General features: G+C 38.7%; 1 protein-coding gene across 1 annotated transcript; it reads left to right on the top strand.

Annotated features, from left to right (window-relative positions):
* Positions 1-9,686: 9,686 nt before the first annotated feature.
* On the top strand, positions 9,687-10,781 carry LOC124350993 (glycine-rich protein DOT1-like). Its single transcript, XM_046801769.1, has 4 exons — positions 9,687-9,931; positions 10,145-10,293; positions 10,355-10,645; positions 10,708-10,781. The coding sequence occupies exons 1-4, from the start codon at positions 9,687-9,689 to the stop codon at positions 10,779-10,781; spliced, it is 759 nt and encodes a 252-aa protein (XP_046657725.1).
* Positions 10,782-17,716: the final 6,935 nt, after the last annotated feature.

Raw genomic sequence — 17,716 nt, 5'->3', positions numbered from 1 at the left:
GCTCCTGCCGCCTCCTCTTCTGTTCTGGCCGAATGTTGCTGGAAAAAAAAGAGCCCGACTTCACTAGCTCCACTAGGGTGGAGCGTGAGGAAGAGAGAAATTTAATTGGAGGAAATGAATTGCGGAGAACGAGCTGCGAAAATTTGGAAGGCTCATGGTGGGAAAGATGAAAACTGAGAGAAGAGAATTATTTTACTTGCTAAATTTAATTTTACTTAAGAAGGGAGAGAGAAAAAAGAATGCTTAGATGGCTTTACTTTGAAGCGAGAGGAAGAATACGAATTGCGATTACAGCTCTCACCCGTTCGATAATAGCTCGGACTGGTCGAGAAGGATCGATGAGAGCTCGTCAACTGAACGTGCCCTCCCCCGCTTGACGGTAGGTTATGGTTTAGTTCAGTCTGTAGCTTCTCTAGCCGTTCTCTCAAAAGTAGAAATGAATAAAGAATTTCTCTTATATTCAAATCTTTTTCCAGTGCCAGTTTCACACTCACCTTCGTCTTTCACCTCACTTTTCAGGGAAGAAAAGAATGAAATGAGCAATCTTTCTTCTCCTTCGACCCAGAACCGAACACGTCGAGAGTGACCCAATTTATCCTTTGTTCTCTCGAGTCAGAACTGAACGAGCCGAGTATGACCGAGACCAGGACGACACGAGACGGGTAGCTGGAAATATCGTTGAGGGAAGTCCTGCGATGCCCCCTACGTGTTAGGTTCGTGCTTGTCAAGTCAACTGAACAGACAACAAGAGAGAGGGGATATGGTGCCAAGCCAACGGAACGGACGAAGACAAGAGAGAGTCAGTTGAATGACGATCGCTACGCCTTGACCTTACTGGGATAAGGATCCAAACTTTCACGCAATCCAGTCCAGAAAGCGGATGAGTGAAACTGGTTCACCAGTCAGTACTAATGGTAAAATGGGATCTAACGAGAACCTTTTACTCCTCAGTACCATCAGTCTGGAGTCCAGATTCCTTCCAGCTGAAGCCCGCATGGTGGGATTGGATGGCAAGTAAGAGAAGGAGACACACAAACAAACAAACAAATAACCAAATAGCATGTGCTATGAGACGCAGGCAATAAGAATCAGTCGTAAAAAACTCACAGTACGGTAAAGTGTGATCGTTCTTGGATCATAAGAAACAATCAGGAAAGAATAAAATTCAGAAAGAGAAGAGAGAAGCTGTTGCATGACAAAATTAATTTTAGAACGGGGAAGAAGCAAAGAAGGAATTGTATCTGGGATATTTTAGAGAAAATTCGAGTTGCCTCCCAGTACAAGTTCATAAGCTGTTGCTTGGTCAAGCACGACAAACAAAAATTAAGGAGACTGAAAACTGAGAACTGAGAATGTGAGACTGAAAACTTATTTAAGGAAATTTGTTTTTCTTTGAGTGTTGTGGGTGGGGCTTGGGGAAAGGAAAAATATTAAATCCTATCCGCGTATCAAACATGAAATTCTTAATTCAAGCATGAAATTTTCTTTCGTTTAAGTTTCTTAATAAACGGCTAATCGCATCTATAAACAAAATAAGCGGATTAAAAAAATATATATATATATAAATATTTCTACCGTTAGTCATTCCACTTAAGAATCCATTTACATTGGGGATTCCTTCTTGCCCATCTTTCATGAGAATTTCCGATGTTTCTAGGAGTTGATCTCCACTAAACATTGTGAAATTTTTCTTGACTCCCTTCTTGCCGATTTCAACACCATGGGAAATGTAAATCACCATCGATGGTGGAATTCCGCACCGTTTTAGTTGATGCAAGAAGTTGGCCAATAAATTAATTTTTAAAATTTTTAAAAGATGTTTGAAGTTAACAATTAATAAAAAACACTTAAGTGATTAGCAATTTTACCGGTGAGTTCTCCTGGAGGGTTTACCACTAATCCTTCCGCATCGTTGTCTGTGTAATGGTATGAAAAAAACGTCCTTGATGTGAGACCCTGGAATTGGACATCGATTTCCAGCGTTTGTAACGTGGCTGGTACAATCCGACATTAGGGCTAGAAGGGAGCCATTGATCCCACATTCTTCCACCACATGAATTTCAAACATTTTCTTAAATTTTTCAAACATAAAACGAGCAATCTCCCTGTAGAAATCTTTGATTAAATCTCTACATTAGTTAAAACTGAATTAGGCATGGTAATTACTCTTTGTTGTTGACTACTGTCTTTCGTAGATTCGGGAACACATCAGGATTGATGGCTTTGCCAGACGATGAACTTGAGACCAATATCAGATAAAGAGCCGGACACGTTACTCGACTCTACAAAAGTGGGAGTAATGACCATTTATTCCGCGTAGATGTAAACGGTGTACCAGTAACAAGACAGGGAGAACAATTTTGCTCAATCAGGTCAAGGTTTGCGTATGAACCAAAATTGCCATCGTTAGTACAGAAAACACCGTGAGTCTCCTTGTTAATGCAAATATTTTTCACTACTTCATCTTTGATGACTTGAAACCCACTTTTTGGTCTTGGTAAGGGTTTGTTTAAGGCGTTCGGATTTACTTAGAAAAAAAATAATAAAAAAAAACATTTGCGGCTTTTTTCATGATACATACGACTTAAGCAGAATTTTCTGAGCATGTCATCTAGGTTTTTCGAATTATATTTTTCAAAAGCCACATTCAAGAACTGATCTGCAGTCATATTCAGTCTACTTGATGTTTTTGTCAGTAATTTGCGTCTACTCATATCAATAATAAATTCCATGTCAAAATTCGCAAAATGTTGCTGGATTGACGTGTGAGACTGAATTTTTTCTGACACACACTGCAACTGATGACTAAATCAAAAGAAAACACAATAAATAATGAAACGGGAAAGAAGCAAAGAGGGAATTGTACCTCGGATGTGATAGAGAAAATTTGAGTTGCCACCCAGACCAAGTTTGCAGGCTTTATCTGTCAAGGGTCAAGCACGACACCAAAAAATTTAAAAATGTGTGAGACTGAAACTATGCACACACTGCAACTGATGACTAAACTAAATGAAAACACAATAAATATTGAAATGGGAAAGAAGCAAATAGGGAATTGGTCCCACATTTCGTAATGAGACCGGACTGGTGGCGGCCAAGAGTGAAGTGATAGATATCCATCATCATTGTGAAAAAAATCGGATATCAGTCGTCCATGATGTAATTCCTGGCTGTATCTGCGCATTCATCTTCTGTGAGCAAGTTATGTCTGTCAATTCAACTAAAGGCTGCTACACAGCAGCGGAAAGGATTTTGCTAGAATTTTTACTTATGGTTTGCATGCCAGGTGGCACGCCTCCCGCCTCCAACGAATAACGAGAAAGTAATTAGAAACTACTGCCAACACACGCCCCATAAAATGTAAATAAGGAGGATGGAAGAACACAAAATAAATAAAGTATGTGTACCGAGTTAACCCTAGAAATGAAATAATGGCAATATTAGTTGACGTAATGTAGTATATAATTATTACCTGGGGGAAAGTGAATTTAAATATAGCGAGAGTAATAGGTTATTGCTTTCTATGCTAGTGTGAATAATAACGTGATAACCGATGTAGTAAATGTAAAAAAGTATACACAGAATTTATTATTATATTACAAAGTGGTCAACCGGGTGCGGCCAAAACAAGGAATTTTGTATGTTGTATGTTGCTGGCCGAATAACGTATACATAATGGCGTTAACGGTCACGCCAATAACTGTAATAGCAATCTCCCATTACATATAGATTACAATCACTTTTATGGCTAGACCAATATGGCTAGGACATCGAAGTGTTATCCTTGACACTGACAGGCATACAGTCACCTCACTCTAATGAATTACTCAACCACATTGCGTGATCCTAAGCAGAGGGTTTTGCATCCCACCAGTTTTTTCTTCTTTTGCCCAAAAGCATTCAAACGACCAAAACTTTTTAAAATCTAACTGTCATGATTGCCTCAACAACAAAATGGGAAATTATAGATTCTTTGGTTTTCTATGCCAGAATTGGATGTTAACACACATAATAGTCGGTGTTGATGACAATAAGGGAGAACACTCAAATCATTAGTTCATTTACACAAAAAGATGGAGGGATGAAAGAAAGAGAAGGCAGCTACAAGAGTTCAGAATGGTCTATAAAATAATTCCTCTCCTCTAAACAGTGAAATGAGTCGAGAAAAATTGAAGCAGTTCAATTGCTCTTCTGTGTTCAAAACGATATCCCGGATAATTGGCGAAGCAAGTGGTTCAACCCTATGTTTTATACGTCTTGTGAAAATGTGATGTGCACAGTTACTTTTGTTGTGTTTCTGCATGGTGTGAGACAAAAAAAAACGGTGCATATTTCAATAGACAAAAGACGACAGTTTGGCAAAGTGGACAGTAGCTCCTTGTAACTTTTTTTCCTTAATATCGTAGTTGACATTCACTGGAATTTACTGTCACCCGAAATCACTAGAATAACCCAGAAAATATATAATAGATATAGATATAGAATAAATATATAGAAAATATTGTTGGGGCCCAGCGCTCATAGAAGAGGTTGGTCGGAGATGAGGCATCTTCATCTTCGAGAAACCCAACGTCCAAGTCGTCGAATACTGGCTCTGATGAAGAACTGGATGCGCCGAAAAACGGAGATGGCGAAGAATCAGGCGGAAAGAGTGGAGATGGAGGAGTCAGATGTGGATCGTCTAGGACTCCGTGGGAGACGCGTGTTGGCTGAACGATTGAAGGTGGTTTAGGAGATCGATTGGTCGGTGGAGGCGTCGAATAGGGCCGAGCGTGTGGAGGAGAACGAGCCGGAAGTGGAACGTTGACGCCTACAATGCATGGTGGCTGAGTGGTGGCGGGAGGAGCAGGATCACGACGGGGTCTGCCAAAGCGTACCGTGGGAGGAGAGCAGCCTGGATGTGCTGATGGGATCCATTATTCATCCCCTGTCTTGCGAGTAGAGGTGTCATCCGGCGACTCATAGTAGGTTGGCGCAGGAGTATGGGCAGGTGTAGTAATCGCAGTGTCCAGAGAGGCACAGTTAGCCGCCCCAGCCAGGGCTCCATTCCTGCCGGCCTGTTTGGCAGCCGCACGGGCAAGGACAGAAGGGTAGCAGCGGTTGGAGCAATACTTCTTTTTGTCGTAGTGGCAGATGAAGGTGTTTCTGCAGGCGCTGTTGCCACAAGCTTGAATAGAACACTGGATTTTCCAACTTTTCGTGAAGCCTGTTTCGCCATGTCTGAAAGTCTGAAACTGAGTTCTGTTTGCTATGCAAATCAAAAGCAATCAAGACTTTTAAACGCTCACAAAACATTAACAGTGCACTTTTTTTTCTTAATCCTAGCTTGAAATTCTTAGAAATTTACATAGAACAAAATTCACTTGTTAGTTTTATGCAACATTCTCCGGAAGTATACCGGAAGTAAGCAATAGCGCCTACCATTGAGCTGCTGCCACAATTAACCAAATATTCGTGATCTCCATGAAATGTGGGGTCAATTATGTCTAATTTAAACGAAATCCAGAATTTGGCCAAAATCGAGATGTTTCCTGATGCATAGAATCTTTATTTCACTATTTAGTGACAACGTGATATCTGCACACGCCAAGGAAAATACCAGGAGATTATATAGTAGATCTTGTATTCAGAGTAGACAAAATGTCAGTGTAGTGATGACAGTTTACGTGTTCTCGAAACTTGTAATCTTGCGATTAATTTGTTAAGAATTTCTGTATTTCAACTCAGTGTTGGAATTTGACTACGGAAAATGATGTATTGAAAGTATATTGGTTATTCGATGTGTACAACTACAATCATCACTTCGAATTGCAAATCTCTTAACTATAGACTGGACCAGGACAGAAATTAAACAAAGCAGTAAGTAAGCAGTAAGGTAATCGCAGACGAAACGTTTACTCGCAGACGAAACGTTTAGAAATCTGAATTGAAACAGAAATGGCGTTTTGTATGGAGAATGGAATAACCCTATTCTACACGAGTTTGCCAATGCAACGATAAACTTGACGACACTTATCGTTATAGTTATGCACTTGTGTTCTGGCATAACCCCGTTCTTACACCTTACAGCTGTATTGGTATTGACAACATTCCCTATCCCATGCTAACCAATCCTGAGATGTATGGTTTCATCCCAGTACTCGTTTACGAGGTCAAGGGATACAACGACACGGAATTGATTCGTAAACTTTTTACGGACGCGTGTTACAGATGGGAAGTATGCACATTTACAAATTAGGCAGTTTTGACATGTTTTTATTTTTGCATACATTTTGAAAGATGATAATAAGATTCTGAAATGCGTTACCGAGGAGGAAGTGCGTCATTTGGGAGAGTGGTGTATTTCCAAGCCAAATCCGGAAATAGAGTGCGATGGAGAACTTGTATTACATCAAAAATTATACAATCGTTTTATGTAATGATTCAGCCCTGTTTCAGAGTAAAGCCAATTCTCATTGTTTGAAATATATTTGGTTAAGGCCCATATGGAACATTTAGTTTCATAAAATTTCCCATTTTGTTTGGTAACGTACGTTATTCAGCTCGGTATTCAGTCATGAAGTAATGAAAGTAAAATCAGATGTGGAGTCTAACCTTTTATGAATGAGTTTCTAATCTTGATTATATGCTGTTTAAGTCTTGTTATTTAATATTTTGAAATAAGTAAGACAAGCATTTATTGGCCAAATATTGGTTTACGGATAGAAGACTGGTAATTGCTTGGTATGATTTCCCTAACTGGGTCCTATGTTAAGTAGTAATCTAGTTATTTGGATCATTTTTCACAAGAAAGCTGTGTTGGTAGAATATTGGGCAGCCGATGAAACTCATGAAATTTCAATGTAGGGTTCGTAAGCTTGACCACACATTTCTCCAATCTCGTAATTGAATTAATTTTTTCAGCTCAGAAGTTTGCCAATGCAAGACTTTTTATCTTGTGGACCAATTGCTAAGTTTGACTACGTAATGTTAAATTGGACTACTTGTTGTAAAGTGTTGGTTGATATTGGTTTTACGATATGGAATAAAAACAAAAATTCAATACTTTTTGGATACCAAAATGAATCATCACGACTCCTACTTATGCCTATGAAACAACTCTTTCGGAAATAAAAGCGCTATTTCATGATTCAAGAATTTTTATTCTACAATTATGTTGCAGTGTAAAACTTGATTCATTATGGTGTTGCCTTGTTCGCTTCTAATTGGCCTTTGGTTTAGACTGCGAACTCGATTGTTTGTAGTATGGTGGACAGGCGATGCATTTCCAATGCTATACTTGCTGTTTCTTTCAATTTAATTTCCTACTTGGTTATGAAATGTACGTATTTGACCTCGCCATTGTGCTGTCGAATTGCATTATTAAATGCAACTGCCGATACCCAATTTATAGTGTCACATATTTCCAATTTTGATTACCCGTATATTTTGCGAAAATAAATTTGTAATTGGTATTAAACTGCAGTGTGAATAAGTAGGAACCAAAGGTTGAAAGTGTATTGGATATGTTATCCAATGCCAAGACTGTTCTTCATGCTTTTTAACTGTTTTCCTAGCTATGCAAAGTTAACCTCATAATTCCGTATTTGGTTTCCCCTGTATGAAGCTTGAACTGGTTGTAGATTAGGTAATCAACACGAATCCAATTTCCAACTTGTGTTGTTACAATCTGATTGCCTTGACCAGCCCTGTGCTAGTGGTCGGCATTCAATTATGGTTTAAGGTGGCGTAGGAGATTGCTGGGAAGACACTTGATGTGTGTGCCAATGTCGATGCTATATCTCATGATAATCTTTATGTGATGTTCTAGCTCTTTCCGATGCTTCATTAATCTCGGAATTCTACTGATGCTTACCCTAAAATATTTTAGAATTGTTTGTAGATTGGGTAATCAATGCGAACCCGATTTGGGATTCGATGAACTGATGAACTGCACATCACCTTGCCCATGCACGGCTAAATTGGTACCTTCTATTCCAGTGACTATCCAGTCACCTGGGACGATTGGCTTGTAGTTACGTAATAGAAGTTTAATGTAGGTCATATATTGTGTTGCTCCAGAATCGGCAAACCAGTCGAGCGGACTTCTAGCCGTATAATAGGCTGATGCAGGAAATGAATTGTCTTCGTCATGGTCAGTTCCATTTTCCTCTTTCGCTCTGCCCATTTTCCTACAGTCCTTCTTTTTGTGGGAATCAACTTCCCACCAAAGGCAATCAAAGTCTCGAAACGAATCTGGATTAAAATTTTGGGAACTACCACCCACAGGTGGTAGTCCGGGAGATGGAGAGATTGTTCGAGGATCTTAAATGGGATGTCAATCCAAAGGGAAAAGCAACAAGTTACACTTGTTTACTGAAAATCCGTCCATTTGGAATCGGTAAGAAATTTAGTATTTAATTATTTTATTTAATAATTCAGTTTCAAAACTTTATCCATTTCCCTCGTGTCAAACATTGGATTGGAAAACAATCCAGTCACCTTTACTACCAATACCCAATACCTGGTTAAACCGTGAGTCTTACTAGTCAACAACGATGATCAGTTGCCGAATTTGTTGGAGAAAATCATGAAAATGATTACTAATACCATATCTGTAGTCAAGATTTCCGTGAAGGCATTCTATGTGAGATTGGTGGAAACAAGGATCACTATATTCACGAATTCCACCAGTTTGCCGTTCACCATGCGACATGGATGCGTTTGATGGAAACTCAAACTACTTATATTATTAATAGTTTAGAAATGCTCACGTTCTAAATATTTGATCAAGGAGAATGAAACACTTTGCCCACTCAATAGCCGTGGGGAGAGAGATTACAAATAGTCACCCTGTTACATAGAGTCTCACGAATTGGTTAAAGCGTGAATAACGAATACCTCAGTTGGACTCAGCTTTATTATAGAAAAACGCAGCAAAGTTTTGAAATTAGACATATATAGAGACTATAAACCATCAGCTAATTGAAGAGGAGAGGGAAAAATGTGTGACGTGGAGTCATCAAGTAATCAAGTTATGCCAGGTGGTGACGAAATACCACACATTCAAAGTAGTGAATGAAGAAATCCAATTTATTTAAACAAATACCTGGTTGATATTTGATTCATCGTTAATAATGTGTCTTCAATTTGTGTAAATTTTTCTGGGCTACTAACATTATTAATTATTCATAATTAGTGTAAGTTTATTGAAATAAGTATCGAGCATTTTTTTATGTTCCCTCTTCAATGATTATTGATGGGTGTTTGTTTAAGTGTAACAAAAAATAGGCGTAGACGGCAGTAAGGTAAAAATTAAGATTTGTGGAAAAAAGTATACAATCCGGAAGAATTCTTTGTTCCGTCATTCCCATCTCACTATATTCGAAATTCTTACTTTAACTTATTTTTGGTGGAACGAACTTCCTCTAAAATTAATTGAAAAAGATTTGGAATTTTTTTGTGTGTTTGTGAAGTGTTTTTGTTTTTGTTTTTTTTACTTAGCTCAAGGTAGACCTATTGACTGGGCAAACTCTTGTCGGGAAGTTGCTGAAGACATCATGATTAATAATTCGGAAAAAATTTGAGGTCCTGGTGTGATTGTGAATCCAAATTAGTATATTTTACAGAACTCGTACCGCAGAGACCTGATTTTTTTCTCTCTTCAGTTATTTCTCGTGTAACCCTGTCGAGTTGACTAATTGTGAATGTCGAATTTCCGGATGTTGGCTGGGAGCTACAATCAAGGGAGCGGGGGTGGAGGAAGCCACCGAGGTGGTCACAGCGGAGCTGGAGGAAGCCGTGGTGGAGGAAGCGGAGGTGCGGAACGAAGAGTTGGAAAAGCTGGAGGCTCTTCCGGAGGAGGTTCTTCTGGGGGCGGTGGATTCAGAGGCTCTTCCAGAGGAAGGTTCGGTGGTCCATCTTCAGTTGTTGAAAGAAAGTTCAAAATAAAGTAAATGTCAAGAAAGTTAGTCATTATCAAGAAGTCAAAAGAAAGTTCAAAAGTCAGTAGTTGTCAAAGGTTATTTCAAAAGAAAGGTTTGAGGTCTTATCGTGCTGGTTAAACTCAACTATTCTGTGCATCTTTCCCAGGGCATTACGATATATGTTGTAGTGTATGATTGAATGTATGAGTGTAGTATCATTTGTTTTTATTTTTGTGAAGGTATAACCCTGTCGAGTTGACAATGTCAAATTTCCGTATGTCGGCCGAGAGTCGCAATCAAGGAAGAGGGGGTGGAGGAAGCCACCGAGGTGGTCGTAGCGGAGCTGGAGGAAGCCGTGGTGGAGGAAGCGGAGGTGCGGAACGCAGAGGTAATAATTAAATTTTCATTACATTTTTTTTCAATATTTATATTTAATTTTAATTTTGTAGGGGGAAATACTGGAGGCTCTTCCGGAGGAGGTTCTTCTGGGGGCGGTGTATCCAGAGGCTCTTCCGGAGGAGGCTTCGGGGGTCCATCAGGCGGCGCTCACGGAAGTAGAGGTGGTGGCGGCGGCGCTCACGGAAGTGGAGGTGGTGGCGGCGGCGGCGCTGGACGTGATTGGATGTGTCGAAATTGTACAGCTTACAATTTTGGTGGCCGCCCATTCTGCATTCGCTGTTATCGGATGAAAAATTATCTTTCGCCAGATAAAAAGGCGGAAGATATGGAAGTAGACAAAAGTAAGTTTCTTTTACTTTTTTTCTTAAAATTAAATTTTTTTAAAATAATTTGTTTTTTTCAGCACCCCCTCCGCAGGGGCCAAGATGCCTTCTCTGTCTTTGTCTCCCCGGCTGCACCTGCGGATGCCACCCCTGAACTTTTGTGGTGCCAGCACGTTTTATCAAATGACTACAAACTTAGCGAATCGTGTCATAATTTTACAATGCAGCGTGGAATCCCTCGCACGATGATCAGAGTATTCATCGCGTTTATCGGTGAGTGTTTAACTTCTACTTTCATCTCAACCCTTAAATAACGGAAACTTATAATTTTTATAACTTTATTCTGTGTCAATCCAAATTTGGAAAAAGTAAAGACTTGATACGTATTACGATTAGTAAAGTAAAGCAAAGTAAAGGTAAAATTTTCTCAGCCCATGTTCCCACTCTCAAATTTTTGTCGAGTTCCAAAGATGTTATTAGAATGGAGATGGTTCCAAATGATTCGGAATTCTTTGTTTCTTGGTCCACAACACCAGGATATAAAGCTTATGGACGTGATTGTCAAAATGGTATGTATTTCATTTTTCTGTTTTCCCAGTTTTAAACCTACTTTATTCCATGGAAAGATGTTAAATTAAAATTAAATGAAATAATAAATAGGTTCTCCCGTTTCTGCATTCTTGCAACACTTGTGTGATGTCTTTAGTCAGCGTAAAATGGATCTTCTTTCGATGATGACACTTGTCAATCGAAAAGTGTCCCACGACGGAATGTTTGGTCACAAAGAATTGGAAATGCCGCAATTCACCTCGAGTCTTACAAGTAAGTTTAGATCTTCCGTATAATTTTCTAGTAGTTTCAAAGACTAGTATTCATTGCTGAAAAACCAGACACTATAGACTAAAAATTAGTTTTCTGTGGAAAGATGTTTATATTCATGAAAAGCTTGTATAAAGTCCGTGAGAAAAATCACAAGACACTAGATCTGTGTACAATGATGACATTTGTCAACAAACGAGTGCCTGATGACGATTTTTTCGTCGTCAGGTGTTTAATAGTTTGTTAACGAATAACAATAGTTTATGAAAGAAGAAGAAGAAGATTAAAGAAGAAGTTGCCAAAAGAGTAGCAAGACTTGTTATGAGCACTCAACATATGAGCTCCTCAAGTCTTTCTATGCTAGAACATTTAGAAGAAGGAAAGAGTTGGTAGAGCTCTTCACCATGCAGTCTGGCATCGTGAGTGAGCAAGACGCGTCGTCTCACCGTCTGCTACTGGCTTTCGTTTTGATCTAAATTCCCTTACTCTTGGCTTGGTTGCCATATTGAATTAAATCGACTTGGCAGTTTCTACTGAAATATCGTTGTAAACAAATTTAGGCAAATTGTTAGATATAGTGTATCCAAAAAGACAAAATTATCACCTGGTTTTAACAAGCCATCCGCCACTCAAACAGACCGTTTTGAGGGATTTTACGAAAATCATTGCTAGGGTTTAAAAAATTAACAAATAGGTGGCTTTTATGTTAAATTTTTTTCGCTTAGTCGATTGGTGAAATGCAATCGCCTAGCTTTTTTCTTTTTGGAGATATCTAAGAAAAGCTGTGGGTGGGGGGTAGCCGAAATTTTGATTTTGTTGTTTTTGTTTTTATACAGCCGTTTCTCGTCAACTGCTGCACCTAAAAATATTCTGATTAGTTTAAAATGATGGGATAGCCAACCTCTTTAAACAATCACATTTCACCTTTTTTAATACTCGGCTCAGAAGCCGAGATATTAACGATTGAATTTTTTTAAAGAAATTCCAAAAAATTTCGTTTTTGGCCATGCCGGCCTGAAAGCCGGCAAAACAATTGTCTTAATTACGAAAGAGATTTCGCGCCTCGTCGTCGCGGCGTTGAATTCCTGTACTAATGCTATATTTGAGAAATCGGAAAGTAAAAAAAAGGACTTTTTTGCCAATCAATAATTAGAAAGCTGTATATCGCTTTTAATTGGCCTTTTTACAATCAATCGGGCATCATCTTGTTAATTTTATGGCGAAAGCCTCTAATTTTTAAGTTTTTTAGTTTATTAGAAAAACTTTTTATGACTAAGAGTGTTATTACGCTTGACACCAAATGTAGGCCCAATCCTTTGTTCGACAAGCAGGCGGTTCGCGAACAAAGGATTGGGCCTACATTTGGTGTCAAGCGTAATAACAATCTTAGTTCTGCTATCGACCGCTGTGGTGCGCATCGGCGTAAACTGCGCACGACTTTTTGGCATGTCTACTACTTTTTCCTTGGAATAACATCTATAACCAACATTTAAAAAGGTAGGCTTTAAATTTGTCTTTTCAAACTTTTAATAATACTGTGAATGATTGTTCAATCAAAACACGAATCATCTGATGTATTTAAAATTCATCGTCCGAAGAACATTCAATTTCATCACATAAATCATCTTTGACAATAGGCCTACCATCACCAACAGTATAATCATCCATACAATCATCTTTGAAAACCAAATCATCATCATCTAAATTTTCTTCATAAAAGTATTGTTTTAAGGCGAGCGAGTCTGGCAATATATTTCGAGACGTTTCACTTTGCATTTTAATGACTATTTCAGATTGTTGAAATACAGAAATATTCATTAGGCAGTTGCTTACAGAAAAAGAAAATTCATCCGTCGAGTTGTAATTTGTTATTTCATGTTAATTCATCGACAAAATATCTTCACTGATTGTTGTGATGAATTGCGACATTTCTAGTTTGCATTGAAGAACCTGTTCTGCGTTTCGTTTTTACAGCATCCAACAATCAACTAATTTGAAGTTATCCTTGAACGAAACTAAAATGAAGTAGTTATAGCAACAATGTGGCGCACCGGCGCCAAAGGTAAAAATAAAGGGTAAAATCTGGCAACGCCAAGAGGCAGACGACGAAACGGGGGGACTCGAGAGAAAAGAATGGACGAGTAAAGGTGAAATTCGAGCAGCTAAGAACGAAAACTGGAGAAGCATTCGTGGTGTTTCACATGGTGCCGAAACCCAATTTGACGAATATTTCAGGTTAGCCGATGTACAAAAATGTTCTCCCATCGCGATGTCTAAGTGGCCATTTTCTTCTCACAGTAAGTAGCATACAAGCATAGGTCATCGAAACCCATTTTATGTCAAAACTCGAACGCAGTTGTCCAACTCGAACCCTATTAACTATTATTGCAATAACTTTTTTCGAATACGAACGTAATTTTGTTACAAACTCGAACAACTCGTCGAACACACTCTAATGTCAAACTCGAACACACTCTTCCCTCTTCTGCCAACCTTGAACAACATTTTATTTCGAACTCGAACACAGCCCCAACCAAAATTTTATGTCGAACTCGAACGCAGTTAAATCGAACTTGTTCAAACACGATTTTTCTTTTGAATTCGAACACAATTGACTCCTTAATCGAACTAACTTATATTTAGTCTTTTTTAATCTCGAAACGACGAATGTATTCCCAATTTGTGTCGAACTTCAACGCAATTTTATTTCGAATTCGAAGTTTAGAACACGTTGAACTCGAACAAGATTTTTCTTCGCACTCGAACACCTCGAACATAATTTTGTCTTGAACTTGAACAAGACTTTATTTCGAACTCGGACGCACCTCGAATATGATTTCAATATGAACTGGAAAACAATTTTGTTTCGAACTCGAACGAAATTTTATGTCAATTTCGTCGAACGCAATTTGATTTCGAATTCGAACACATCGAACGATTACCTACAACCTACAACTCGAACGCATGTTTCATGTCAAACTCGAACGACCCATCGGATCCGAAACGAGAAAGTCAGTTTTTTGAACGCATAAACGCACTAGTCGCCGAAGTCTCGAAAAAACTCGAACACATATTTCGAACTCCATGTATAGGCTATCGTTGCAATGTTCGTATCGTTGCAATTCAGCAATAACGTAGATTCGTTCGAAATTTTTATGTCGAATTCGAACGTTAACCAAATTGATTTTAACAAACTCAAACGCAATTTTTATTTGTCGACTTCGAACAACTCGAATTTAATTTTATATCGTTTATCTCGTAGCTCGTTACACTCTCCCTCGCGGGTGGGACTACCCTTTACCAGCAGACCTGCTAGCAAAGTGGAATAGTTGGGCTGATGGACGAACCAGATTATCGTTTCTGCCTACCAATTTATCATTTTCAGACCGTCACGACATAATTATGTGTGCTTCCGACTCTTCGTCAAACGCATTCGGAGCAGCTACTTTCTTTCGCATACGTAACTAAACGGCAGTGTTAGTTTCGTGATTTTATAGCGTTTTATTGGGCCGTTCATTAACAGTCGGACCAACGGCAACTCCGCAGCAGTACATGTTGCCTGTTGGTAACTGTACGGACCTTCTGTTCGTCGTCGATACTTATTACAGTTTAAGTAGCTTCACATCTATTGCTTCCGTCGAATTCCTAATCAACTCTCAGATCGTCGTACAGCAGTCGTATAGAATTCGGAGCAATTAAGCGGCAAGTTTCATGTTAGTTTCCTGATGGCATTTTGTCGTTCAGCCACAGTCGGACCAACGGCAGACACACTGTCGGTTTTCATAATTCCGAAATCGTCTAGCAGAACAATGAAGCTGTTTAAATGTTTCGACAAGTATGTCTGCTGGTTTCCGTATCGACGGTAGGCCCAATACTCGACAATTATTAAAAGCTCACCTAAAAGTTGCATTAATTTCTTGTTGGACAAGGATAATATTTTGGTGGTTTGCCTTTAATATTGTTAATCTAGTGCAGGCTCGCAGCAAGTTTACCACATTTAAATGCGATCCCAGATGAGTAAAAATTCTCCATTCACTGACGAGTGATTCCATTGCGGCAGCATTTATTTGGGAGCGGGCCATTTTGACGGCCACCGTTTTTTACAGTAGCACTGCTGTCTTTGATCCCATATTAACGTTGTGTGGTGAACCCGCATCTGATTTCGATTCTTAAATGACTCCAAAGACGTTCAGGTCTTGGAAAATATTGCGTCGACTGCGGTCAATTAGCAAGAGGGTGGTGTGTATCTGATTCATCAACAGCTTAGGAAGTGTTTGCCTTATTCGATTGAACTCCTTTGATGACCGTAGCAAGAGCGGCCCTCCTGGCCTCGGTTGGCGACACCCTTAATTTAACTGTGAATCAGACCATCCGCAGACCATGCAAGCTTATAAGAAATCTACCGTGCCATCGGCCCATCGCTGGCGCTGGCCGGAAAGGTAAAAATAAAGGGTAAAATCTGGCAACGCCAAGAGGCAGACGACGAAACGGGGGGACTCGAGAGAAAAGAATGGACGATTAAAGGTGAAATTCGAGCAGCTAAGAACGAAAACTGGAGAAGCATTCGTGGTGTTTCACAAACAATCTTCCCAGCTAGCACAAGTTGTGACCAGGTTGCTACCTGGTCACGTTTTTTTTCCCCAGGTCACAACCAGTGGGAATGACTTGGGCGTGCCCTTTTTATTCCATATTACCGCCCATAAGCTTCCCTGGTCACGACCAGAATAATTTTCCAAACTATAAATAATTCAGGGTTACACCACCTATTATTCTTTCTAAACCTTTCTTTCAAATTTATCATTTATCCATCATTTTACTTGGAAAGAAGCTGGGACTATTTCGGGATTCGAACCCGGATCGTCTGAGTGGAAGGCTGGTGCTGTACAACTACGCCACTGAAGTTATAGAAATTTAAGCATAATTTTATTTAACTACTTTGTTACTTTATCGACTGTTTAGAAAGGGCATAGCATAAGTGCATAACACACATTAGTAAGGTTTTATCTTAACGTACATATAAAAATTCTTCTTCTACTTTTATGGGGTGTTTTACGCCTTTACAGTTGGATTTTTATATATAAGATATTAGGGGACCATTTAAAATATATATTAATTTAAACTAATAACTGTCATACACATTAACAGTTGTAGCACATTTTTTTTATTAACGTACAGAAGTGCGTAGCGTGTTTACTAAAAATAAATTAGGAATAAGTAAATTATAATAATAAAAATAAGTTTATGTTTTCATTTATCATGTTTATTTAAGAAACTTAAGTTCTTAACGGGGAAATAATGCAGCTGGTAAAAAAAAACATGATTAAATATGATGGTAAAAAATAAAGCGTTTCGTGACTTTCATCGTTACATTGCAGTATATTTTTTATGTAAAAATTAGCAACATTTTGGAGCAAATTGGTCACAATGGGCTAATATTTTTAATCAAGTACCATTTAGTAACCTTTGGGAGCCCATTGGTCACAAGTGGGATAATATTTTTAATCAAGTACCATTTAGCAACCTTTGGGAGCCCATTGGTCACAAGTGGGATAATAATTTTAATCAAGTACCATTTAGCAACCATTGGGAGCTAATTGGCCACAATAGCCAAATATCTTTACTACCAAATCAATACCATAAAGTGCCCAAAATAGCCGGGAGCAATTTCATTGCCAGGTCACGACCAGGTCATGAATTGGGAAATTCGTGGCTAGCTGGGTTCTCTCTCTCTAAATTCAAAGAAGTTTTAGAAAGGGAAAAAAATAAGCATTATATAGCTTCATACTTTTCAGTTACCTCGTGCAACACGGGCCTCTTCTTCCAACGAAGCTTGAATTACAAGTAATTCAGACAATTTAATTTGTATTGTGTCTAGTGTCTAGAGAGAGTACGAGTCATTCCTTTTTATTTTCTGCCGTTCCAATAAAACATTGCTCCGGTTAAAAAATCTCGTCTGTCTAATTAATAATTTCAACTGTCAGATATCAATAATCCCTGAGGTATATTTATATACGAAGGTCCTTAACAATATAGGGTGTGGGGTATAGGGGGTAGGGTAGTAGTAGCTAGTAGTGAAATTCAGAGGGTTTAATGTCCATTTAGTGTTCCTTTATACGTTTCTTCCCTGAATGACCAATCGTCACCAAATTTTGTACATAATTCTGTCAAAATTTGATACATGGCGTAACGGGTTTTTCATTTGTTTTCATTACTGTTTTAAAAATTTAATTTGCGTATTTGTTACCTAGCTGGTTGCCGAATCCTAGGCAG

Source organism: Daphnia pulicaria, chromosome 1 (assembly GCF_021234035.1).
Source record: "Daphnia pulicaria isolate SC F1-1A chromosome 1, SC_F0-13Bv2, whole genome shotgun sequence".
Taxonomy (NCBI): Eukaryota; Metazoa; Arthropoda; class Branchiopoda; order Diplostraca; family Daphniidae; genus Daphnia; species Daphnia pulicaria.
This window is presented reverse-complemented; position numbering and strand designations above follow the sequence as displayed.

Bases quoted from the DNA above. Each gene is read 5' to 3' on its own strand.
- LOC124350993 (XM_046801769.1), top strand. From the start codon at position 9,687: ATGTCGAATTTCCGGATGTTGGCTGGGAGCTACAATCAAGGGAGCGGG. The intron at 10,294-10,354 runs GTAATAATTAAA...TTAATTTTGTAG, and splicing joins CGGAGGTGCGGAACGCAGAG to GGGGAAATACTGGAGGCTCT. The intron at 10,646-10,707 runs GTAAGTTTCTTT...TGTTTTTTTCAG, and splicing joins AGATATGGAAGTAGACAAAA to CACCCCCTCCGCAGGGGCCA.